At 52.1% G+C, this 26,374-nt stretch overlaps 1 protein-coding gene and 1 long non-coding RNA gene across 2 annotated transcripts in view; one reads left to right on the forward strand and one right to left on the reverse strand.

Annotated features, from left to right (window-relative positions):
• Window positions 1-18,793, reverse strand: part of LOC119840975 — a 26,476-nt gene extending 7,683 nt beyond the window's left edge. Inside the window, exons 1-4 of the long non-coding RNA XR_005288363.2 lie at window positions 18,650-18,793; window positions 14,149-14,246; window positions 13,191-13,360; window positions 13,002-13,105 (exon numbers count right to left, since the gene is read on the reverse strand). This is a non-coding gene — a long non-coding RNA (uncharacterized LOC119840975). The remainder of the gene's footprint in view (window positions 1-13,001; window positions 13,106-13,190; window positions 13,361-14,148; window positions 14,247-18,649) is intronic.
• Window positions 18,794-18,826: 33 nt separating this feature from the next.
• The window catches only part of PMFBP1 (polyamine modulated factor 1 binding protein 1), a 371,385-nt gene continuing 363,837 nt past the window's right edge, over window positions 18,827-26,374 (forward strand). The window contains 2 exon segments of the mRNA XM_043494730.1: window positions 18,827-19,126; window positions 21,661-21,806. Coding sequence (XP_043350665.1) covers window positions 19,090-19,126; window positions 21,661-21,806 — 183 coding nt within the window. The 5' untranslated portion in view covers window positions 18,827-19,089.

The following is a 26,374-nucleotide window of genomic DNA, read 5'->3' on the forward strand; positions in this document are numbered from 1 at the left end:
TACTTTATTTCTTAGCATTCAGAATGATAACACACAAGAACCCAAACACAGACACACATAAAGCAGGCTGCTCCCTAAAACAGAGAGGCACAGCTCTCCCCACCTTACTCTAGGCCAGAGGTGGGCAAATTATGGCCCAGGGGCCACATCCGGCCCTCCAGATGTTTTAGTCTGGCCCTCAGGCTCCCACTAAGCGGGGTCTGGGACTTGCCCTGCTCCAGCTGGGGAGTGCGGTCAGGGTATTGCCCCACTCCACATGGCTCCTGGAAGCAGCGGCACGTCCCCAATCTCGCTCCTATGCGTAGGGGCAGCCAGGGGGCTCTGCATGCTGCCCCCATCCAAGTGTCACCCTCGGAGCTCCTATTGGCCAGGAACTGCAGCCAATGGGAGCTACAGGGGCAGAACCTGCATGCAGCGCAGCATGCAGAGCCCCCTGGCTGCCCCTACGCATAGGAGCGAGATTGGGGACGTGCCGCTGCTTCCAGGAGCCATGTGGAGTGGGGCAATACCCTGACCGCACTCCCCAGCTGGAGCAGGGCAAGTCCCAGACCCCGCTTAGTGGGAGCCTGAGGGCCAGACTAAAACATCTGGAGGGCCGGATGTGGCCCCTGGGCCATAATTTGCCCACCTCTGGCCTAGAGTAAGGTGGGGAGAGCTGTGCCTCTCTGTTTTAGGGAGCAGCCTGCTTTATGTGTGTCTGTGTTTGGGTTCTTGTGTGTTATCATTCTGAATGCTAAGAAATAAAGTAGAATGTGTTCTTAAATGCCATCTAGCTGACTTTAAACCAATGGGATTATGAAATATTAGGTTTTCATTTGTAAATAAGGGGTGGAACAGATGGTGAAGTGATATGTCACGCTGCCAGGTAAACAAGAAGGGAAATCACCAGTTCTGTAATGTTCTTTCTGCTTCTGGACAGTCTCAGAGTAGAGAGCTCAGTGCGCTATAATTCGCTGGCGTCAGAGTGCACTGGAGGAGGTGTTTGTGGTAAGGAAGGAATGAGTGATAACAGTGAATGCTCAGTAATAGCATTTCATACTGGCTCTGTCATGGGAGGCTGATGATAAATTTGTAGATCACCTAGCCTCCCTGAAACACTCTGAAAAAATTTCAAAGGCCAGGGACCTGGCTGCCTTAGAATCTGTCTTCCCCAGGGAACTGTCACAAAGGTGGCTGTGACTTGCAAGGGGCTCTTCTGTTGATCCTGGGCTGCTCTGCTGCAAACTTGGGAGCAGAGCACTGAGAGGGGAGGCCCCGTCTCTGGAATGCCAATCTGGAGGTCTCAAGGTGTTGCCAGGCTCACTTATTTAGTCAGCAGTTTGTCTGGGTATTGGCTGTGCTGGACAGTGGGATTTGTCTGTGAACCAGGAACTAGGCTGGTTTGTTTGATGTGTAGCGCGGGTAACCTCAGGGTGGGTTTTTAAAGTTTGGGGCGCAGAACATAATGTGAGGGATGGCAAGTAAATAATTAAGTGAAGCCCCAGTGTCTTGTGCAGAAGATTGTGTGGAAGATTTTGGGAAACTTTTTCACATCTGAGTGTGTCAAACTGCCAAAGTGCAGGCAGCCTGAACCAAGGAGTCACTCAGAGGAGCCAAGTCTAGGCCTGGGCTTGGCTTCAGCTGGGAGCAGGGCAGAGCAAACTATTACTCACAGCCTTGTGTGAAACACCACCTTGTTTCAGATTAGATTGTAAGCATCCCAGTGGAGAGAGTACAAAATATATTGGAAGGACAGAAAAGGTCGTGCTGGTGTGGCACTATATGTGAAAGAAAGCATAGAATCAAATGAAGTAAAAATCTTAAATGAACCAAATTGTACCATAGAATCTCTATGGATAATAATTCCAAGCTCTAATAATAAGAGTATAGCAGTAAAGCTATATTACCAACCACCTGACCAGGATGGTGATAGTGATTGTGAAATACTCAGAGAGATTGAAGAGACTATTAAAATAACTCAATAATAATGGGGGATTTCAACTATCCCCATATTGACTGGGTTCGTCACCTCAGGATGGGATGCAGAGATAAAGTTTGACACCTTAAATGCCTGCTTCTTGGAGCGGCTAGTCCTGGAAGTCAGAAGAGGAGAGGCAATTCTTGATTTAGGCCTTAGTGGAGCACAGGATCAGGTCTAAGAGGTGAATATATCTGGACCGCTTGGTAATAGTGACTGTAATATAATTAAATTTAACATCCCTGTGGCGGGGAAAAACACCACCGCAGCCCAATACTGTAGCATTTAATTTCAGAAAGGAGAACTACACAAAAATGAGGTGGTTAGTTAAACAGAAATTAAAAGGTACAGCACCAAAAGTGAAATCCCTACAGGCTGCATGGAAACTTTTTAAAGACACCATAATAGAGGCTTAACTTAAATGTATACTGCAAATTAAAAAACATAGTAAGAGAACCAAAAGTGCCACCATGGCTAAACAACAAAGTAAAAGAAGCAGTGAGAGGCAAAAAGGCATCCTTTAAAAAGTGGGAGTCAAATCCTTGTGAGGAAAATAGAAAGGAGCATAAACTCTGGCAAATGAAGTGTAAAAATATAATTAGGAAGGCCAAAAAAAGAATTTGAAGAACAGCTGGCCAAAGACTCAAAAAGTAATAGCAAAAGAATGTTTAGGTATATCAGAAGCACGAAGCCTGCTAAACAACCAGTGGGGCCACTGGACAATCGAGGTGCTAAAGGAGCACTTAAGGATGATAAGGCCATTGCGAAGAAACTAAATGGATTCTTTTCATTGGTCTTCACAACTGAAGATGTGAGGGAGATTCCCAAACCTGAGCCATTCTTTTTAGATGATAAATCTCAGGAACTGTCCCAGGTTTAGGTGTCATTAGAGGAGGTTATTGATAAACTGAACAGTAATAAGTCACCAGGACCAGATGGTATTCACCAAGAGTTCTGAAGGAACTCAAATGTGAAACTGCAGAACTACTAACTAGTCTGTAATCTATCATTTAAATCAGTTCGGTACCAGGTGACTGAAGGATAGCTAATGTGAAGCCAGTTTTTTAAAAAGGCTCCAGAGGCGATCCCAGCAGTTACAGGCCGGTAAGCCTAATTTCAGTACTGGGCAAACTGGTTGAAACTATAGTAAAGAACAAAATTGTCAGACACCTAGATGTACATAATTTGTTGGGGAAGAGTCAAGATGTTTTTTGTAAGGGAAATCATGTCTCACCAAACTACTACAATTCTTTGAGGAGGTCAACAAACATGTGGACAATGGGGATGCAGTGGATATAGTGTATTTAGATTTTCAGAAAATCTTTGACAAGGTCCCTCACCAAATGCTCTTAAGCAACGTAAGCAGTCATGGGATAAAAGCAGTGGTGGGCAACCCTGCGGCCCGTCAGGGTAATCCACAGCGGACCATGAGATAGTTTGTTTACATTGTCATGGCTGCCTGCAGCTCCCAGTGGCCACAGTTTGCCATTCCCGGCCAATGGGAGCTGCAGGAAGTGGTGGCCAGCATGTCATAAGAAGAACATATGAATGGCCATACTTGGTCACACCAAAGGTCCATCCAGCCCAGTATCCTGTCTACCAACAGTGGCCAATGCCAGGTGCCCCAGAGGGGGTGAACCTAACAGATAATGATCAGTGATCTCTCTCCTGCCGTTCGTCTCCAGTCTCTGGCAAACACAGGCTAGGGACACCATTCCTCACCCACCCTGGCTAATATCCATTAATGAACTTAACCTCCATGAATTTATCCAGTTCTCTTTTAAATCCTGTTATAGTCCTAGCCGTCACAACTTCCTCAGGCAAGGAGTTCCACAGGTTGACTGTGCGCTGAGTGAAGAAGAACTTCATTTTATTTGTTTTAAACTTGCTACCCATTAATTTCATTTGGTGGCCCCTAGTTCTTATATTATGGGAACAAGTAAATAATTTTTTCCTTATTCACTTTCTCCACACCACTCATGATTTTATAGACCTCTATCATATTCCCCCTTAGTCGCCTCTTTAATCTCTCCTCATATGGGACCCGTTCCAAACCCCCTAATCATCCCTGTGGCCCTCGCTGCAGCTTGCCCAGCACTGGATAAGATGGAAGGCCCTCTCATGGATTGGTAACTGGTTTGAAGATAGAAAACAAAGGGTAGGAATAAATAGTCAGTTTTCAGAATGGAGAGCGATAAATAGTGGTGTCCCCCAGGGGTATGTACTGGGCCCAGTCCTATTCAACATATTCATAAATGACCTGGAAAAAGGGGTAAACAGTGAGATGGCAAAATTTGCAAACGATACAAAACTACTCAAGAGGTTAAGTCCCAGGCAGACTGCGAAGAGCTACTAAACGATCTCAAAGAACTGGGTGACTAGGCAACAAAATGGCAGATGAAATTCATTGATAAAAGCAAAGTAATGCACATTGGAAAACAATCTCAACTACACGTATGAAATGATGGGGTCTAAATTAGCTTTTAACCACTCAAGAAAGAGATCTTCAAGTCATTGTGGATAGTTCTCTGAAAACATCCACTCAATGTGCAGCAACAGTCAAAAAAGCAAACAGAATGTTGGGAATCATTAAGATAGGGATAGATAAGACAGAAAATATCATATTGCCTCTATATAAATCCATGGTACGCCCACATCTTGAATACTGTGTGCAGATGTGGTAAGACATCTCAAAAAGATACATTGGACTTGGAAAAGGTTCAGAAAAGGCAACAAAAATGAGTAGGGGTATGGAACGGCTTCCACATGAGGATTGATTAATAAGACTGGGACTTTTCAGCTTGGAAAAGAGACGACTAAAGGGGGATATGATTGAGGTCTATAAAATCATGACTAGTGTGGAGAAAGTAAATAAGGAAGTGTTATTTACTCCTTCTTATAACACAAGAACTAGGGGTCACTAAATGAAATTAATAGGCAGCAAGTTTAAAACACACACAAGGAAGTGTTTCTTCACACAATACACAGTCAACCTGTGGGACTCTTGGCCAGAGGATGTTGTGAAGGCCAAGACTATAACAGGATTCAAAAAAGAACTAGATAAGTTCATGGAGGATAGGTCCATCAATTGCTATTAGCCAGGATGGTCAGGAATGGTGTCCCTAGCCTCTGTTTGCCAGAAGCTGAGAATGGGCGACAAGAGATGGATCACTTGATGATAACCTGTTCTGTTCATTTCCTCTGGGGCACCTGGCACTGGCCACTGTCGGAACACAGGATACTGGGCTAGATGGACCCTTGGTCTGATCCAGTAGGGTCGTTCTTATGAGTAGCGGCAGCTGTTCTCTAACTGATAAAGAAGCTCCTGGGACACCATATGAAAAACCAGGATGCACGGTTGCTTAAGGACTACTGAATTGTCCCAGTTCTTCATTTAATTCCTCAAATATGGTATGGAGCAGAGAGTATGCCCTCTTCCTTCCAGGATCAAATGGCCTAGTGGGATGAGTGTTCAGTGTGGTGAGCCATGTTTGAGTGAAGAGGAAAGTTGAACGAGTGCAGACATTCACCGCACCGTTCATTGGCTCAAAGTGAATGCTTTTGTCACTTGTTAATTGTTTCATGATCAATTCAGTCAGACACTAAGTTACTGGACAAATTCCTCAGCTCTGAGGAAGCTGCTGGATGACAAATCACTAGCACTATCACTAGCACAAATCATTAGCAGTGAGCCCAGCATTTTTAAGGTACTTTTGTTGGAGTATTTCACAATCCTAAAAATGTTTATATGGAAGTTTTTTATTTTGAAAATATGGTCTCCTACTCTGTCAGAGCCACTATGATGCTGGTCGTCATGCTAGTGGTCTCCAGCAGGAGATGTGTCCAGCCCTTCTTTGCTGGGAGCTAACTTCTCTCTGCTTTATCAGAGAAGGCAATCCTCAGGATGTTGAGCTCTGTAGTTATAGCTGGTTGCTCTCCTTTCTCCTTGTTCCATTTTTATCATGTGTTCGAATGAAGATCATACACAAAATGGCATTAATAGAAGGTTATGGTTGTATGGATAAGAACTCGAAAGTTAGGAAACGCCAGAGTTAAGGTAGCTTGCACAACCTGATCTTCTCCCCCTGCCTTGTTATATCATCAGTTGAAGTAAATGGAACTGTGCTGATTTACACCAACTGAGGATTTAGCCAAAAGTGTTTTAATTATATGGTCGTGCTACTTCTCTAACATACAGTTTGGTATCACACCATATATCTGTATCAACTTTGACATATTCTGAAGGCTGCTGAGCTCCTGCAGCTCCCACTGACTTCAGTGCATTAGGATTTGTCCCTTAGAGAGAAAAGAACTTTCCCATATAAAATGTCCGAGGTACGTCTTTTAAAAATTTTTCCGCATCCTTGGACTACACATCAAAGAGGATTTTTTTTCTTTTATGGACATACATTTCTAACGAGAAACCTATTCTGTCAACCTATTCAGCAGTTTCTTAGAGACATACAGTGTTGTCCCTAACACAGGGATTCCAAAATTTTTGCTGTGTGAGCCCATTTTGAGACTTACTGTTTCCTGTGCCCCAGACAGCAACATAGTGATCAAGGAATCCAAGGAATTTACATAGAAAGTACGTTATTTAATGCCCTCTGTGACCCAGGGGCTTGCATGTTGTAAAACAGCTTCCTGAAGTCCAGTAGCAAGGGAGAAATTTACATCTAATCTCCAATGTGACATCAGTGACAGATCGATACCAAGACTTGAGGGACCCAAGTGAGCTGGACCCAGCTTCACACAAATACATGCTCATGAATGGCACCATCATTTTCAAGGCATGTGTTGATCATGCAGTACATTCATTCTTGACAGTGAACCAGAACTCCAGGAGAGAAAGTTAGGTAATGTTCCTCGCAAGAATAGATTGCAGGAAATTTTGTTGAGATGTTCAATTTCAGCTGCTGGCAAATCCATGGCATCAGGCTTGCACTGAAAGGGGTTTCACACCCAATCATACTTTATGTCCGAGTCAGGGAAAAAGGATGCAAACTGTTCCTCCAGCCAGCTAAAATACTCAGCCATCCCCTGCGTGGGAGGTTGAATAATTCCATTGTCAGCCAGGAATTTGCAGAGCTGCAGGAAGGATTCATAGTTTGTCTTCAATTATTATTCTTCCAAAAAACAATTTTCTTCATGAATGCTGTGATTTGATCACTCAGTTGAAGGATGTGGGTGTTCTTTCCTTGCAGGCCTGTATTCAATTCATTCAGTCTCTGATATGTCTGTGATATAAACAAGAAGGCACATCTTCCTTTGGTCACAAAGAAAATCAATGAATTTACTCTTTTTGCAGTCCATTGCAGAGACATGCAGGTCATCTCTTAGTTCAAAAAATCTGCCTGTACTTTTCCTCTCGAGAGCCAGCGAGTTGCAGTGTGGAACAACAATACGTCATGATAGGACCCAGTTTCTTCACACAGGTTTGCAAACAGATGTGAGAAAAGGCCAAGTCTTGATGTAGTTCACAGTAGACAAGACGTGCTGCAAAATTTCATCCAACTCGAATTCAGAGCTTTAGATGCTAGTTGTTTGTGAATTGTGCAGTGAGTCCACATAGTGGATGGAGCAACTTTTTTACCAAGGCATGCAGATCTACTTTGTGGCCCATCAGGACAGAAGGCCAACATGCGATCACATGGTATATTTTTGTCTTGCATGTAGCTTATCGAACATTCCTTGTGCCATCTCGTGTCTGGGAAGAGAGAGAGAGAGAACAGAATGTCTTTGAGCATTGCACCTTCCTATGTGTGTTTCACAAAAGCCAAGAAATGTGCATCACAAATCCTCAGTGCTCACATCAATTTGAAGAGCTTGGGAGTCGCCTAATTGGAATAGATATGAGCAAGCACTCGAAGAAGAAAAAATGGTTACTCACCTTCTTGTAACTGTTGTTCTTCAAGCTGTGTTGCTTGTGTCCATTCCATTACCCTCCTGCCTGCCCCTCTGTCAGAGTAGCTGGCAAGAAGAAACTGAGGAGGGGCCGGATCACCAGGGTCATATATTCTCCGCCATGGAGGCGCCACTCCAGGGGGCTCCAGAGCCAACCTGATGGGTGCTGCCAGGGCAAAAGCTTCCAACGACTGTGCACGTGGTGCATGCACACATAATTGGAATGGACATGAGCAACACATCTCAAAGAACAACAGCTATGAGAAGGGGAGTAACTGTTTTTTTCCTGTGTGAGAGCTTAACATCAGTGAGAATTCAGGAACACTCCTAAAATAGACTGAATTGACCAATTGTGGCGGTTCACCTTCAACCAGAGAAGACTACACCATCACTGCAAACTCTTCAAAGAGCTTCCCTCTGACATCACCTCTGTCTTGCTCTGCTTCACCTTCAGCCAGCTGTTTTTCATCCACAAGCTGATCTCGACTAAGCATTGAGCCATCTTGGTTGTAGGGGTGTGGTCATATGTGGTGAAGTATAGGTAGAGGTGTATATCCTCTTCATATTGCTGGCACTTGCATCCATGTTATCTGATCCGTTCATCTAGTTTCTGCATGTAGATGTTGAATAGGACTGGTGAGAGAAGTGATCCTTATAGGATTCAATAAGTGAGGGGTCTAGAAGAGGAAATGCAGTTTCCCCACTCTGCTTGTTGGGTACATCCCTCCTGAAAGGACTCAAACAATTTTAGTGCATTATCCTGGCCCTCTGCTACTGCTCTGCAGCATTTGATGGTCAGCCATTAAATAACATGTCTTGCCTGAGAGAGGTCCAGGAAGCTGAGAATAGTTTATCTTTGGCTAGCTTTTCTTCTGTGAGCTTTCTCAGGAATGAAAGGTTGTTGTTTCACTGTCCCGCTGGAACACATAAAATAAAGTGCCAGTCCTGAAATCTCAAAGGAAAAAAGGACCAGCACCTGGCCTCCATGGACCCTGACCTATTCCAAGATCCGTGCCAGAACAAAAACCAAGGCGTTTCAGCAAAATCATTTATTGACTTGTTTGTATTTGGTGCATGATATAGTCCTGCGGCTGGGAATAGGTATATTTTGCTGCAGAGCTCCTTTTGATATGGTTTTGATGGGTTGGTGGTTAGGTGAACTTGACTCTGTTGCTTGGCCTGGGGATGAACTGCATGAAGGATTTTATGTGTTGTCCTTAGTGGGAACTGCACTGTCTGTTATTTCATAAACTTTTTGTGTGCCTGAGGCTAACTGGATTAGCGAAGGATTGTATGCATGCATAGTTTATGAAGCTTCTTTGATTACAAAGTCCAAAATATTACTTTTTATTACAAAAAGTTTGTTTTTCTTAATTTTTATTTAAAGAGAAGACAAAATTCCAGGCTTTCTCTTGTTCTGCTGTCACACATACTTTCCAAAGAAGGTGAGTTTCCTCAGCTTTTTCCAGGATTCATTTTTATCCTTTCGTTTTCTTTCTAGTTTGTGCCCCACTTCCCTTGCTCACTAACTGCATGGGCCCACAAACAGCCCTTCACACACATGTAGGCCAGCTGGTGCTACCTGTTCGGCAAGATGAGTTTACAGCCCGGTGATCTCCTAGAGGTTTTGCTTTGCTGGTTTCCTGACTCCTCCTTTGCAAGAGGCTCTTTCAGTAGCACTGTTTCCTTATCCAGGCCAAGCACAACTTCATACTGATCATGCCAGTTAAAAACAGCATGGGAGATGGCTGTTAAATACTTCCCATTTTATCTCCATTTATTTATACCACTTTAACTTTAAAAAAAAATTTTAAATCATCTAGTTTTCCATATAACTGGGCTATGCTAACACAAGAGCTATTGCTGTTTCCCAGTGCTTAGCTAGGCATTTTAGCACATGGGGTGAGCAAGCATATTTGCACCCCCTACGAGAGTGCACGGGACTATTTTTTTAGTCCCGCTCACGTCCCGCCCTGCAATACCCACTCCCACTCTAACCCACTCCTGCATTGTTTGCTGAATTTCTATCCCACACCTGCTATTATGGCAGCAGGTCCTGCGGGACCCGTGGGATCCCAGTCCTACTATAGGACTCCCAGAAGCAGGGAAGTATTTGTACAGTGCACAGCACAAATCCCAATCTTATTGCTACAACAATATAAGTAATCAAAACGCATCAAAGCTGTGAGACTAATGTAACCAGGCAACTCTCTGATAAAGGGACAGAAAACCTGGGATAACCAAGTATTTCTGACTCAGAATACAGTGGATCACATCTGTGCCTCCACTTGTGTGGGTATAGTATCTGAAAAGGAGAGGGTAAGTGCATCAATCTTACTGGTGGAGTCTGATCCCAGTTTGGCTGGCTGAGATTTTGGATGTGCTGAATGCTCTTCCCTTGACTATACGTGAGATGGATATCCGTGGCTAATGAAAAACAGTGAGTAAAGTGTAGGCCTGTTATTGATGAAAATGGTTAATACTTCCCTTTTAGAGGGCATAGTACTTTTCTGTCTGAAACAAGCCACAGTTGGACTACTCCTAATATCCTTGCCATTTTCTATCTTTTCTCAACCTCTCATTTCTGAGAAACTTTGTGGAGAAGGTAGAGGGATGGCCAGTATCAGCATTATCTAGATCCTTCTGGTTTGCTTGGCCCTAACTTGTCTGGAATTAGATCCTGTTATGGTATGTAGGCAGCCTTAACATCTTTGATTAATCTTCCAAGTGATGGAGACAGGTCAAGTGCCCCCATTGACTGCATTCGTTCTTTTAGCTGCCTTTGATACAGATTATTCTGGTGATGTTGACTCAATGCAGAACCTGGCAGGACTGCTTTACGTCACCTCCGCTCAGGAAAACTAGAGTTCTGAAGGACAATTGCTCATCCATCTCAAGGGGTCTTGCAGTATTCCACTTTATCTCTGTCATTCAATGTATGTGTGAAGGCACTGGGGGAGCATGCAAGATGCATTGGTCTCCAGATTGTCAGCATACTGTTGATATTCAGCTCCATAGCTCTGATGAATCTCACCTAGATCCTGTAGAGTCTGATTTTCTTCAATATCTGGCCAAGACAAGATCCTTGATGAAAGCAAGCCTGCTTAATCTTATTCTGGACAAGACACTTGATTCTGGCGGATAGGAAGAAGCATTTTGACAAACTGGCTGGGACTATGAATTCTTTAAGTGAAGGAGTATTATGCGTGTTCTTTAGTTTTACTGATTCAGAATCAAGTTATGCCTGACCAACCTGATTGCCTTCTATGATGAGATAACTGGCTCTGTGGATATGGGGAAAGCGGTGGATGTGATATATCTTGACTTTAGCAAAGCTTTTGATATGGTCTCCTACAGTATTCTTGCCAGCAAGTTAAAAAAGTATGGATTGGATGAATGGATTATAAGGTGGATAGAAAGCCGACTAGATTGTCGGGCTCAACGAGTAGTGATCAATGGCTTGATGTCTAGTTGGCAGCTGGTATCAAGCGGAGTGCCCCAGGGGTCAGTCCTGGGGCAGGTTTTGTTCTACATCTTTATCAATTATCTGGATGATGGGATTAATTGCACCCTCAGCAAATTCACAGATGACACTAAACTGGGAGGAGGAGTAGATACGCTGGAGGGTAGGGATAGGTCCAGAGTGACCTAGACAAATTGGAGGATTGGGCCAAAAGAAATCTGATGAGGTTGAACAAGGACAAGTGCAGAGTCCTGGACTTAAGAAGGAAGAATCCCATGCTCTGCTACAGGCTGGGGACCGACTGGCTAAGCAGCAGTTCTGCAGAAAAGGACCTCGGGATTGCAGTGGACGAGGCCAATGGCATTATTGGGCTGTATTAGTAGGAGCATTGCCAGCTGATGGAAGGAAGTGATTATTCCCCTCTATTCAGCACTGGTGAGGCCATGCCTGCAGTACTGCATCCAGTTTTGTCCCTCCACTACAGAATGGATGTGGACAAATTGGAGAGAGTCCAGCAGAGGGCAACAAAAATGATTAGGGGGCTGGGACACAACTTATGAGGAGAGGCTGAGGGACCTGGAGTTATTTAGTCTGCAGACGAGAAGAGTGAGGGGGGATTTGATAGCAGCCTTCAACTACCTGAAGGGGGTTCCAAAGAGGATGGAGCTAAGCTGTTCTTAGGGGTGGCAGATGACCGAACAAGGAGCAATGGTCTCAAGTTGCAGTGGGGGAGGTCTAGGTTGGATATTAGGAAACACTGTTTCGTTGGGAGGGTGGTTAAGTACTGGAATGGATTACCTCGGGAGAATCTCCATCCTTAGAGGTTTTTAAGACCTGGCTTGTCAAAGCCCTGCATGGGATGATTTAGTTGGTGTTGGTCCTTTTTTGAGCAGGGGATTGGACTAGATCACCTCATGAGGTCTCTTCCAACCCTAATATTCTATGATTCTATGATGAGGCACTATACAGAATACATCCCAAATACCTCCCAAAGTTAAATACATTTACAGCGAGATTAAGAGGTAGAGGATGACGAAAAAGGTATATTCAGCTGAGATGAAGTGAGCTGGAGAGTTTGAGGCAGAGTCTGATAGAAGGTTGTTCCTACTGGCAGGAACTTCCATTTGAGAGTCATTGTCAACCTCCACTGATAAAAATGCAGGAAGGGACAGAGGACAATGCTAGGCAAGAAGAGGGAAGCAGATGGAGGAACTGGGAGATGAGAGATCTGGAGCAAATCCATGGAGAGTTTACATGCATGGAGGACAATATTGAAGTAGAATCTGAAATGAGTGGGGGAATCAGCTAGAGAGTATTGTGGTTGCTTTGCTTTATACCTGTGAGGTGGGCAGCAGTATTCTGCATGTCCTGGACTCTTGATGGATGAGAGCTGAGGAGGCCATCTCTTGAGTGAAATCTTTTTTTCACCATGGGCCCTCAGTGAGTTAACACTTTGGGGCTGGTAAGTATGAATATTCCTTTTGCTTTACTTATTTTCCGAATAAATAATTGGTGACACACATTTGAGCAGCAGTGACATGCAGTGATGATTTCTGTTCTTCACAAAGGTTTCTTCTCTGAAATGATTTTGTGAACATTATATATATATGAACCCCTGGAATGTTTTCCCCTGTATGTCTTTAAAAAACCAGCCTTAATTTGAATGCAGTAACGAACCTGCTCGCTATTTGGCTTAGTCCCTCTCCATCCAGGCCTTGTTGGGTGGTGCAGCTCTGACGGACCAGGCAGATGCCACGGGTTTCCAGCCATTCACCTGCCTGCTGGAAATGCATTACTGAGTTCATTAATGTTTCATACTAATGTATTCTAATGTACTGTAATTTTTTATTTAATGAAAATTCTTACCTTCAGGCTTGGTACGTCGGCAGAAAGTGTTGTTCTGTCCCAGCTGAGCAAGTTGGAAGCTTGAATTGGAGAGAAATGTGATCAGGAACAATCTGGCTATCTTCCAGGGAGCAGCAGTAGGAAGGATATCGATACGGGCACTTGACAGGTTCTGCCCCTCTGCTGAATAACTAATCAATAATTGGTAGAGAAATAATTTTACTCTCCCTGCCCACCCCACCTTGTAAGGTGAATGATAATAAAGGGAAGCATGCCAGCTGTGTCCTCTCACTAGCCACTGTTTGGAAGGAAGCTATATTTATCTGACCTCTGTTTTCAGGAGACTGCTGTTTCAATACCTCTTCCTAATCCTATATTAGCTCTCCCCATTTTCTAGGTCTGGTTGATGGTACAACATTTTGGGGCTTCTCTTAAGCAGCTCTCAAAGTTGTTCCTTTGACTGATAATCTAAGGCCTTGGGTGTATTGGGGTTTGTCCTGGGGGAGCAGAGGGTGGCTAGAGTGGGGAAATGTTTGTCCCAGCAGCCTCCCACCTCCCATACGTGGCAGACTCCCTATCCCTATATAGCTTCTCCCATGACAAAGGTAGGGGGAGGTGTAGACTTAGGGCCTGTCTGTCCTGGGGCAGGAGTGTGGATATCTATCTGGGAGAGGGGTTAGGGAGTTTCCCTGAGCTGGATAGGATGGGAAGCAGGCTGGGTAGAGGGGATTGGAGTGGGTTTGTCTACCCTAGTGCAGGGGCTGAGAGGGCCTGGTAAGGGAGCTGGGTGGGAGGGGACGTCTACTGTGGTTCAGGAGTGAGATGTGTTCTCTGGCAACAGTTAATAGAAGGGTGGGATATCGGCTCCTGCCAGGCTCCCCCATCACCTAAAAGCCCCTATGGTGCAGACTCTTTCTTCCCTCCAGGTGGGATCTATACCAGAAAGTCTGCATAGGTGTGTATAAGAGGGGGTGTCTACCTGCAAGCCTTTGACAAGGTCTTTCAATAAAGCCTGTTAAGCAAAGTAAGCTGTCATGGGATAAGAGGGAAGGTCCTCTGGTGGATCAGTAATAAAAGCTAGGAAACACAAAGTATGAAGAAATGGTCAGTTTCCACACACACCCCTCTCTGCTCGGGGGCAGGGCAGGGAGCGTGGGGCTCTGTGTGGGGTAGGGGCGGGATCTGTGGGGGCAGCTCTGGGTGGGGCAGGGGGCTCTGCAGGGGAGGGGCAGGGACTGTGGGGGCGGGAAGGCTCTGTGGGGGGGCTCTGTGCATGGGAGGGGTGGGGGAGGGGCCGGGGCTCTGGGGGCAAGGGGGCTCTGCCCAGGGGAGGAGAGCGGGTTGTGGGGGTGGGGGACTCTGTGCAGGGAAGGGGGGCTGTGGGGGTGGCTGTGTGAAAGGGGAGGTGGGGGCAGGGGGGCTCTGTGCAGGGGAGGGGCTGGGGGGGGCTCTGGGCAGGGCGGGGGCTGTAGGGGTGGCTCTGGGCAGGGCGGGGGCTGTGTGCGGGGCAGGGGCTGCGGGGACAGGGTGGCTCTGCCTGGGGGAGGGGCGGGGGCAGTGGGGGTGGAGGGGCTCTGCGCGAGGAGGGCCAGGGTTCGGGGGGCTCTGTGCGGGGGAGGGGCTGTGGGGGCGGGGGGACAGGGTGGCTCTGGGCTGGGCAGGGCGGGGACAGGGTGGCTCTGCCTGGGGGAGGGGTGGGGCCAGTGGGGGTGGAGGGGCTCTGCGGGGGAGGGGCAGGGTTTGGGGGGCTCTGTGTGGGGGAGGGGCTGTGGGGGCGGGGGGACAGGGTGGCTCTGGGCTGGGCAGGGCGGGGACAGGGTGGCTCTGCCTGGGGGAGGGGCGGGGGCAGTGGGGTGTGGAGGGGCTCTGCGGGGGAGGGGCAGGGTTTGGGGGGCTCTGTGGGGGGGAGGGGCTGTGGGGGCGGGGGGACAGGGTGGCTCTGGGCTGGGCAGGGCGGGGACAGGGTGGCTCTGCCTGGGGGAGGGGCGGGGGCAGTGGGGGTGGAGGGGCAGGGTTTGGGGGGCTCTGTGCGGGGGAGGGGCTGTGGGGGCGGGGGGACAGGGTGGCTCTGGGCTGGGCAGGGCGGGGACAGGGTGGCTCTGCCTGGGGGAGGGGCTCTGCGGGGGAGGGGCAGGGTTCGGGGGGCTCTGTGCGGGGGAGGGGCTGTGGGGGCGGGGGGACAGGGTGGCTCTGGGCTGGGCAGGGCGGGGACAGGGTGGCTCTGCCTGGGGGAGGGGCGGGGGCAGTGGGGGTGGAGGGGCTCTGCGGGGGAGGGGCAGGGTTCGGGGGGCTCTGTGCGGGGGAGGGGCTGTGGGGGCGGGGGGACAGGGTGGCTCTTGGCTGGGCAGGGCGGGGACAGGGTGGCTCTGCCTGGGGGAGGGGCGGGGGCAGTGGGGGTGCAGGGGCAGGGTTTGGGGGGCTCTGTGCAGGGGAGGGGCTGTGGGGGCGGGGGGACAGGGTGGCTCTGGGCTGGGCAGGGCGGGGACAGGGTGGCTCTGCCTGGGGGAGGGGCGGGGTTCAGGGGGCTCTGTGCGGGGGAGGGGCTGTGGGGGCGGGGGGACAGGGTCGCTCTGTCCTGGGGGAGGGGCGGGGGCAGTGGGGGTCGAGGGGCTCTGCGGGGGAGGGGCAGGGTTCGGGGGCTCTGTGCGGGGGAGGGGCTGTGGGGGCGGGGGGACAGGGTGGCTCTGGGCTGGGCAGGGCGGGGACAGGGTGGCTCTGCCTGGGGGAGGGGCGGGGGCAGTGGGGGTGGAGGGGCTCTGCGGGGGAGGGGCAGGGTTTGGGGGTCTCTGTGCGGGGGAGGGGCTGTGGGGGCGGGGGGACAGGGTGGCTCTGGGCTGGGCAGGGCGGGGACAGGGTGGCTCTGCCTGGGGGAGGGGCTCTGCGGGGGAGGGGCAGGGTTCGGGGGGCTCTGTGCGGGGGAGGGGCTGTGGGGGCGGGGGGACAGGGTGGCTCTTGGCTGGGCAGGGCGGGGACAGGGTGGCTCTGCCTGGGGGAGGGGCGGGGGCAGTGGGGGTGGAGGGGCAGGGTTCGGGGGGCTCTGTGCAGGGGAGGGGCTGTGGGGGCGGGGGGACAGGGTGGCTCTTGGCTGGGCAGGGCGGGGACAGGGTGGCTCTGCCTGGGGGAGGGGCGGGGGCAGTGGGGGTGGAGGGGCTCTGCGGGGGAGGGGCAGGGTTCGGGGGGCTCTGTGCGGGGGAGGGGCTGTGGGGGCGGGGGGACAGGGTGGCTCTGGGCTGGGCAGGGCGGGGACAGGGTGGCTCTGCCTGGGGGAGGGGCTCTGCGGGGGAGGGGCAGGGTTCAGGGGGCTCTGTGCGGGGGAGGGGCTGTGGGGGCGGGGGGACAGGGTGGCTCTGGGCTGGGCAGGGCGGGGACAGGGTGGCTCTGCCTGGGGGAGGGGCGGGGTTTGGGGGTCTCTGTGCGGGGGAGGGGCTGTGTGGGGCGGGGGGACAGGGTGGCTCTGGGCTGGGCAGGGCGGGGACAGGGTGGCTCTGCCTGGGGGAGGGGCTCTGCGGGGGAGGGGCAGGGTTCGGGGGGCTCTGTGCGGGGGAGGGGCTGTGGGACAGGGTGGCTCTGGGCTGGGCAGGGCGGGGACAGGGTGGCTCTGCCTGGGGGAGGGGCTCTGCGGGGGAGGGGCAGGGTTCGGGGGGCTCTGTGCGGGGGAGGGGCTGTGGGGGCGGGGGGACAGGGTGGCTCTGGGCTGGGCAGGGCGGGGACAGGGTGGCTCTGCCTGGGGGAGGGGCGGGGGCAGTGGGGGTGGAGGGGCTCTGCGGGGGAGGGGCAGGGTTCGGGGGGCTCTGTGCGGGGGAGGGGCTGTGGGGGCGGGGGGACAGGGTGGCTCTTGGCTGGGCAGGGCGGGGGACAGGGTGGCTCTGCCTGGGGGAGGGGCGGGGGCAGTGGGGGTGGAGGGGCAGGGTTTGGGGGGCTCTGTGCAGGGGAGGGGCTGTGGGGGGGGGGGGGGACAGGGTGGCTCTGGGCTGGGCAGGGCGGGGACAGGGTGGCTCTGCCTGGGGGAGGGGCGGGGGCAGTGGGGGTGGAGGGGCTCTGCGGGGGAGGGGCAGGGTTCGGGGGGCTCTGTGGGGGGGGAGGGGCTGTGGGGGCGGGGGGACAGGGTGGCTCTGGGCTGGGGGAGGGGCGGGGGCAGTGGGGGTGGAGGGGCTCTGCGGGGGAGGGGCAGGGTTCGGGGGGCTCTGTGGGGGGGAGGGGCTGTGGGGGCGGGGGGACAGGGTGGCTCTGGGCTGGGCAGGGCGGGGACAGGGTGGCTCAGCCTGGGGGAGGGGCGGGGGCAGTGGGGGTGGAGGGGCAGGGTTTGGGGGGCTCTGTGGGGGGGGAGGGGCTGTGGGGGCGGGGGGACGGGTGGCTCTGGCTGGGCAGGGCGGGGACAGGGTGGCTCTGCCTGGGGGAGGGGGCGGGGCAGTGGGGGTGGAGGGGCTCTGCGGGGGAGGGGCAGGGTTGGGGGGCTCTGTGGGGGGGGAGGGGCTGTGGGGCGGGGGGACAGGGTGGCTCTGGGCTGGGGGAGGGGCGGGGGGCAGTGGGGGTGGAGGGGGCTCTGCGGGGGAGGGGCAGGGTTCGGGGGGCTCTGTGGGGGGGAGGGGCTGTGGGGGCGGGGGGGACAGGGTGGCTCTGGGCTGGGCAGGGCGGGGACAGGGTGGCTCTGCCTGGGGGAGGGGCGGGGGCAGTGGGGGTGGAGGGGCAGGGTTTGGGGGGCTCTGTGCGGGGGAGGGGCTGTGGGGGCGGGGGGACAGGGTGGCTCTGGGCTGGGCAGGGCGGGGACAGGGTGGCTCTGCCTGGGGGAGGGGCGGGGGCAGTGGGGGTGGAGGGGCAGGGTTTGGGGGGCTCTGTGCGGGGGAGGGGCTGTGGGGGCGGGGGGACAGGGTGGCTCTGGGCTGGGCAGGGCGGGGACAGGGTGGCTCTGCCTGGGGGAGGGGCTCTGCGGGGGCAGTGGGGGTGGAGGGGCTCTGCGGGGGAGGGGCTGTGGGGGCGGGGGGACAGGGTGGCTCTGGGCTGGGCAGGGCGGGGCCAGGGTGGCTCTGCCTGGGGGCGGGGCGGGGGCAGTGGGGGTGGAGGGGCAGGGTTTGGGGGGGCTCTGTGGGGGGGAGGGGCTGTGGGGGCGGGGGGACAGGGTGGCTCTGGGCTGGGGGAGGGGCGGGGGCAGTGGGGGTGGAGGGGCAGGGTTTGGGGGGCTCTGTGCAGGGGAGGGGCTGTGGGGGCGGGGGGACAGGGTGGCTCTGGGCTGGGCAGGGCGGGGACAGGGTCGCTCTGCCTGGGGGAGGGGCTCTGCGGGGGCAGTGGGGGTGGAGGGGCTCTGCGGGGGAGGGGCTGTGGGGGCGGGGGGACAGGGTGGCTCTGGGCAGGGCAGGGGCTGTGGGGGGGCTCTGCGCGGGGGAGGGGCGGGGGCAGTGGGGGCGGGGCGCTCTGCCCCGGTGGGGGGGTGTTCCGGAAGCCGGACAGTTCCCCCTCCCCGCATCCCCCGAACACTCACGAACCCGGGAACTTGACCCCCCCATCCCCATAGTAACTGCGGCGGGCTGCCCCCGCCCGTCCCCATAGCGACCGCACGCTCGGCGTTCTCTCCACGGAGCTTCCTCAGGGTCACCGAATAGTCCCGCCTCCTTCTTCTTTGCCCAATGGAGCTCGCCCATGCTCAGGAGCCTGCACTGCTATTGGGGGACGAACCTGTTGTTCAACGCTCAGAACCGCCCAGATGCCGGCGCCTTGGAGCGTCTCTCTCCGAGGAGCCTGTCGCACGTCCCGGCCTGACTCCGCGCCCCGCCTCCTTGACCGTTGATTGGACAGAAATCGCGGTGAGGGCGGAGACGTGGTCAGGGCGCATTGCGAATGGCAGAGCGACTTGTCCGTCAAGTGCTGGGCGGGACGCGGGTCTGGCGGCTGCGTTCGAACCGCCGAGCTGGGACCAGCGAGCCGCATGGAGCGGCTGGATCGGAGGCCGGGGGTCGCCGCAGGTGAGGGGCCTCGACACGGGGGGGGGCAGGGTAACGCCCTGGGGGGAGGGGCCTGTGACACGTAGGGGGGTGAGCAGGGTAATGCCCTGGGGGGAGGAGCCTCGACACGGGGTGGGCAGGGTAACGCCCTGGGGGGAGGGGCCTGTGACACCGGGGGGGGGTGGGCAGGGTAACGCCCTGGGGGGAGGGGCCTGTGACACCGGGGGGGGGGTGGGCAGGGTAACGCCCTGGGGGGAGGGGCCTGTGACACCGGGGGGGGTGGGCAGGGTAACGCCCTGGGGGGCGGGGCCTGTGACACCGGGGGGGGTGGGCAGGGTAACGCCCTGGGGGGCGGGGCCTGTGACGCCGGGGGGGGTGGGCAGGGTAACGCCCTGGGGGGCGGGGCCTGTGACGCCGGGGGGGGGTGGGCAGGGTAACGCCCTGGGGGGCGGGGCCTGTGACGCCGGGGGGGGGTGGGCAGGGTAACGCCCTGGGGGGCGGGGCCTGTGACGCCGGGGGGGGTGGGCGGGCAGGGTAACGCCCTGGGGGGCGGGGCCTGTGACGCCGGGGGGGGGTGGGCAGGGTAACGCCCTGGGGGGCGGGGCCTGTGACGCCGGGGGGGGTGGGCAGGGTAACGCCCTGGGGGGCGGGGCCTGTGACACCGGGGGGGGGTGGGCAGGGTAACGCCCTGGGGGGCGGGGCCTGTGACGCCGGGGGGGGGTGGGCAGGGTAACGCCCTGGGGGGCGGGGCCTGTGACACCGGGGGGGGGTGGGCAGGGTAACGCCCTGGGGGGAGGGGCCTGTGACACCGGGGGGGCGTGGGCAGGGTAACGCCCTGGCGGGGGGAGTTTTTATGGAGTGTGCGTATCACTCTGGCTTGGGGCCTGTGACACCAGGGAGGGGGCATTAGTGAAAAGCCACCCAGGGCATTACCACACTCTTAAGCAACTTTGTAGTATAGACCGGGGCTAAGAGCCAGAACTACATTAATGTGAATTTGCTGCCTTTTAGTTGGCGGTAGCAGGGCCTACACATGGCATTTACAGTGCAAGACTTTAGTGCAGTGATATTCAGACCTCAGTAGGGTTGCCAATTTTATATTTGCAGAAAACCAAACACTCCTGCCCTGCTCCTTCTCTGAGGCCACACCCCTGATCACTCCATCCCCCCTCCCTCACTTGCTCATTTTCACTTAGCTGGGCCTGGGGTCTGAGTGGGAGTGAGGGCTTTGAGGTGGGGTCAGAGATGAGAGGTTTGGGGTGCAGGAGGGGACTCTGGACTGGGGCAAGGAGCTGGGGGTGGGAGGGGATACAGACTCTGGGCTGGGGGGAGAGAAATGAGGGGATCAGAGTGCAGGAGGGGGATCCAGGCTGGGGCAGGAGGTTGGGGTGTGGGAGGGTGCGAGCTTTGCCTGGGGTGTGGCTGGAGGTGAGGTTTTTGGGGTACAGGAGAGGGCTCCGGTCTGGGGCAGGGGGTTAGGTTGTGGTAGGAGGTGAGTGCTCTGGCTGGGGATATGGGTTCAGGGGTGGGGCTGGAGATGAGGGGTTGGGGTGCAGGAGAGGGCTCTGGGCTGGGACAGGGAGTTGTGAGGGCTCCAGCTGCGGGTGTGGGCTCTGGGGTGGGCCCATGGTTTGGGGTGCAGGAGGGGGCTCAGGGCTGGGGCAGGAGATTGGGATGCGGGTTGGGGTGCAGGCTCCAGGCAGCGCTTACCTCAGGCACCTCCCAGGAAGTCGTGACATCTCCCTCCGCCTCCCAGGCGGAGGCGTGACCACCGGCCTCTGCATGCTGCTTGAGCCTGCAGGCCAGGAACCATGGCCAATGGGAGCTGCTGCTGGGGGCTGCAGCAGCAGTGTGCAGAGTCCTTGTGTTCTTCCTTCCATCAGGAGCTAGAGGGAGATGCCAGTAGCTTCCCAGGAGTCAAGTGGAGCCAGGTAGGGAGCCTGGCTATGTTGCCAATCAGACTTTTAATGGCCTGGTCAGTGGTGCTGGGGTCCCTTTTAGAAAACCAGACACCTGGCAATCCTAGACCTCAGTAATTCAGGAGCCAAATTAGGGATCAGCATTACCCCAAAGAGCCACGGTGGTGTGAATTAATTGGTTCATTTTATTTATATATATATATAATAAATGAAATTCTCAAAGCAAAAATGACTGACCAGGTATTCTACATTTGGTTAATAACATAGTAAAAGCATCCTGATTTGGTTAATAATTAAATAACATAATATTTTAATATCATGTGCTGCAAAGAGCTACAGGAGATGCATTAAAGAGCTACTTGCGGTGTGTGAGCCTCAGTCTGAGCATCGCTGCATTAGTGCATGCTGCTACTCACACCCCCAGAGTCCAAACTGTGAGGCTAGGCATACAAGCCACAAGTGATGTGGTGGATTCTGCATCACTTGTAGTATTTAATTGAGATATGCTGTAATGACCCAATCAAAAGCTATGCCCTGTGTTATACAGGCTGTGGGATTAGATGATCACGTTGGTCCTTACTGACCTTAAATATATTAACCTGACCTTATAGCTGTTTTACTTGCCCTTTCCTGCAGAAGTTGGTGATGAAAGGGAAGCAGATGGCCATGATCCCTGTTGCTCTTTTGAGATGAAGCAGCTCTTTGGAGAGTTCCATATGTTGTATCGGGAGCGCCTGCGCCAACTGGAAATCATGGATGATGCACAGGAGGAGGTTCTCAGAGTGAGTCTTTCCCAATGGAGCACCTGCTTGTCCTGTCGCACAACCTTCAGGGCACATGGGGCTCATCCTAACTTTGTCTCTCCCAATTATACAAGGAGAGAAGCAAATTGAGGAATTGCTTTGTCATTTTTGGGGGGTGGGGAGGTGTAGAAGCACCAGATTCTTTGCTGGTGGAGCTCAGCAGCAAGACACCTTACTGCATTGGCTTGTGTCATGTGTTGCAATTGCCAGAGATCTGTAATGGGATGGGAACACCAGTTCAAATTGTCATAATTTCTCTAGGACTTGAAACCAAATCCTAATGACTCTTGGATGTAAGCAGAGTACCTTAGTGTTGTCCTCTTGCTGAGTATATTAATTTAAGTATTGCTGCTTACAGGGAGAATGAGGAGTTGTGTGAAAGATACAATAAGGTGATTCTTCTTCAGTCTCTGTTTTCTCCCCAGCTACATCTCCTGTTGTCATCACACTCTCTGCTAACCCCATACATTGTGCTGACACTCTGCCTTCTGATGTCCTTCCAGGCTGGTGAAAATCAGTGGGGATGTACTGGGTCCATTGTTGGTTGTGGTTTCCCTATTTGGGGGGATGAAGGAGTTGTGGTCCTTGGGTTTTTTAAGCTATTGTGAGGCCCATTCTCTAGAAAGCCAGACTGTCAACCTCAAGAGTTGGTTAACTCTCACGTGCTGTTCCATCTTACATTGTTGGAGAAAATTGTGGGTGAGCACTTCTGGCAATTTCTTGGTTCCTCAGGCTGCCTTGACTTTGGTCCATCTGGTTACAGAGATAGATATGGTTGTGTTATTGGCTGATCTCTTTCTACCAAAGGAAGAAGATAAAGTGTCATTGTTCAAGGGATTTTCCTGACATATTTGTGGAGCTGCTCTTGAGTGACTCAAGCCTATCTTTCTGAGAGAATCCAAATGGCAGTTGTAGCAATCATTGCTCTGCTTCAGGATCCCTTTCCTATACACTAGGGATTGAATTTGTATCCTAGTCCAAAACTCCTTTTATTTTAAAAAGGGATATTAGCAGTTGCCCATTTATTTTATGCAATAATTAAATGGGATAACTGCTAATCAGGCGAGGCCAGCTGATCCCTTACAGAGGCATATTTGACAGTTACCATTTATTCTATGCAATAGTTCAATGGGGTAATTGCCAGTGTACTTGTAAAATAATAGACTGAGTTTTACCATAACCTGATCTTGCAAACCTTTCTCTACACATGGTGCTTGCTGGTGGGCATAGTCCTACTGAAGTGGTTGGGACTGCACTCAGTAAGTACTCTGCAGAGTACTTTGCATGATTTTGTGCTAAGTGAATAAACACCATAACAATTACTAAGTGTACTTTGTTAATTTTATTTTGTTGGTTGTAGTTGAGATTTATAACACGGTGTAGTGTGCTTACAAATGTTCTATAATTCAGTTTGTAAAAGTAACGAATTCTCAGTAATACAAGACTTCTTTGGAGTGCTCTGGGTCCCTGGATCTCTGGGTGTGTTAAGTGTCCGCAGCCTGAATGGAGCCGAGCCCCTGGCCCAATCTTGGGGCCTTGCTCCCTATGTGCACTTTCTAGGTGCAGCTCTGAAGTCTAATGCTCCCTTCTGAGAGCTGGAATGCACTGTCCAGCCTCTCTGGGTGCAGTGCTAACCCTTCAGATTCCCCCATACTTAAACATATTGTTTCCTAGATTTCCACCCCTCTGGTTTGCAGTATACTTCTCTCTGGAGGCATACGGTAGTTATAAAGCAGTTTACACAGTTTACTCAGAAACACTTTGCCCAGAGTCTAACCTTGCTCTTTTACTAAAGCACGAGAGAGTATAGATCATATACAACAATAAGCCTTGCATGCATTTCCCTGCCTCAGTTTCCTTGCCTCTCCTGGGCATTATATGGGCTGGGTCAGAGTCCTTTGGGTTGTTCAGAGTGCTTCTGCTTCAGTGCATTGTTTGTAGGCTGGAACATGGAGCCTTCGTCCCCCTAGATCAGCTTACTTGCTTTACACTTGACCAGTCTGTCCCCTTCCTTCTTCCTTGCCCCCCTCTGGTCCTGTGGTGCCTAGCTATTTAACCCACCCTGGATTTCCTTTGTTTTGTCTCTTGGGTGATTTTTCCACTGCTCTCCTCCCCTAGTGTGCTGAAATAGCTGAAATTTAAGAGGGAGAAAAGGTGTCTTTCAATAGAAATTGCTTTTGATTTGGCCTAGTTATGAGCATGTGAAAGTTGTATTCATGTATAGTCTTATTTGTTTAATGATAGTGTTTTTGTATTCATGTGTGTACAATAGTCTTAGTTGTTTAAAAGCATATCATTAAACAAACATCTCCCAAAAGGAAATTAAGCTGTGTATACATGTGAAGCTAAATTAGTGACATGGAGAAAAAAAACTAGTGAAACTGCATGTAGAGCCTTGCTTCCTTCATTGTTGGATTGTAGAAATAGTAACTCAGAAGATAGTAAGCAGTAGGGTGCTCAGAGAAGAGCAGGGACTTGAGGACTATTAATTAAGACATTTTAATTTAAACAAAGACAAAACATTTTTTTTCTGAGATCATTCAGTGTTCATTTTCACTAATATGTTCATGTAAGACTTGTGGATTGAAATTACTGTCCAATTTTACCTCACATTTTATCTTAATCTAAAATTTAAGTTATTAGATTTCAACATTACAATCTAAGACTGAATACTGCCATTCCTGTACCTGAAGCTAGGTGGATTCAACAACACTGCAAACAACATATTTCAGGAAAACACTTATTTTTGTGAGTAATTTAAATAGGGGTGTTGTCTGAAGTCACTCCTGAGTTTGGGATGTTCTAATAAGTCTCAGAGGAAGGGATCAAAATTTGTCGACAGAGTGCAGGAGAAGTAAACAAAGGTGCATAAGTTGGAGAATCCTGGGATAAACTGAGTTTATAATGTGAACATCACCAGCGGGCTGTGTGTGTCTATAATGTACTCCTGGGAGAATTCTGCACCACTGCGTGGGCGGAGAATTCATGTCCCACACAGATTTCTTTGCTTCTCTGCAGAAAAATGCCTTTCTGCCAGGGAAGCAAAGGGAAGCCACAAGTGTGGTCACATGTCCCTCCCTAGCAGCGTGAGTATGTTGTTTCAGGTGCCCGGAGCACCTGGCAGAGAAGTAAATCACTGGGGAACGCAGGACTGGGGATGCCCAGGGCACCCCCAGAAACTCCCTAGCTCTGCATCTCTCCCCCACTTCCTGCCCCCGTTGCGCCTCAGCCGTGGGGCAAGGGATCACTGTACGGGGAGCTGCTCTGCCCAACCCCTGTGTATCCAGACCCCCGCTGAGCCCCTGCATCCAGATCCCCACCCTGTACCCAGACCACCCCCCCTAGGCCCCCTGCACTTGAACCCCCACCCTGATGAGCCCCACCTCTATGTTCCTGGGCCACCCCACTGAGCCCCAATCAGATGCATGTGGGCCACCCGCTGAGTCACCCTGACCCCCCTTGGCTGAGTCCCATCCCGTCACACACAGACCATCCCTGCTGAGCCACAACCACCTTCACCTGGATCCCCCTGAAGAGTCCCATTGCCCCTGCACCAGGAACCCCCCAACAAGCCTCTGTGCATCTGGATCCCTCCCCCACTGAACTACCCGCACCCAGATTGCCGCACACACAGCCCTCTAACCCCACACCTGGCTCCCCTCACTCTAAGCCCCTCCACACTTGGATTCTGCTGGGCTGAGCCTGCCTACCTTGATGTGCCTGGCACGGAACTGCTAACCCTGGTGAGTTGCTTCCTGCTACTCCTGAGAGAATTCTGCACCAAAAAATTAAAAATTCTGTGCCAAAGAAATAAAAATTCTGTGCACAATATTTTAACATCTGCAGAATTTTATTTGTCAATAAATAAATATGGAGGCTCCAGCAGTGCAGTGAGGATCACAGGTGACTGGCTGCATGGAGGTGGGAGATCATCCTGCAGCCCTCCCCCTGGGATGTGGACCTCTGGGGCAGGCCGAGCCCTTGTGCTGTGTCAGGATTGGGTGCAGCCTCACCGCTGAGTCCTTGTCCTGAGATGGTGGGGGAGCCCTGCACGGTGATCTTCCACCTCCATGCAGCCAGTCATTTGTGCTCCCCACTGCCATGCTGGAGCCTCCGCATTTATTTATTGACAAAATATGCAGAATTTTATAATATTGCACATAGAATTTTAATTTTTTTGACACAGAAATCCCTCAGGAGTAATAATGAAGGTTGTGACCAGTGCAATCTGGGGTTTATTAAAAGCCTTATTTTGAGCTCCCCACCTCCTCTAATTTTGTGGGTAATGTTACTAGGCATGAGTTTGGGGTAGCCACATCTTTATTCCATATCACACTGCATTGTGTGTGTGAGTTTGTGTATACTGAAATTAAAATACATAACAAGGAATAGGTCTTCAGCACTGGAGTGGGTCACTGTGTAATTATGCTGTTTATTCCTTGAGTTCAAAGCGGGCCATCATTCCATTACAAATCCTCATATGCAGAGGGTAAAAAGTTAGCTCCCGACTAAATCTTTGTCAGTTTGGAAGAGTCTGCAAGGCATTT

Source organism: Dermochelys coriacea, chromosome 12 (genome assembly GCF_009764565.3).
Source record: "Dermochelys coriacea isolate rDerCor1 chromosome 12, rDerCor1.pri.v4, whole genome shotgun sequence".
Lineage (NCBI taxonomy): Eukaryota > Metazoa > Chordata > Testudines > Dermochelyidae > Dermochelys > Dermochelys coriacea.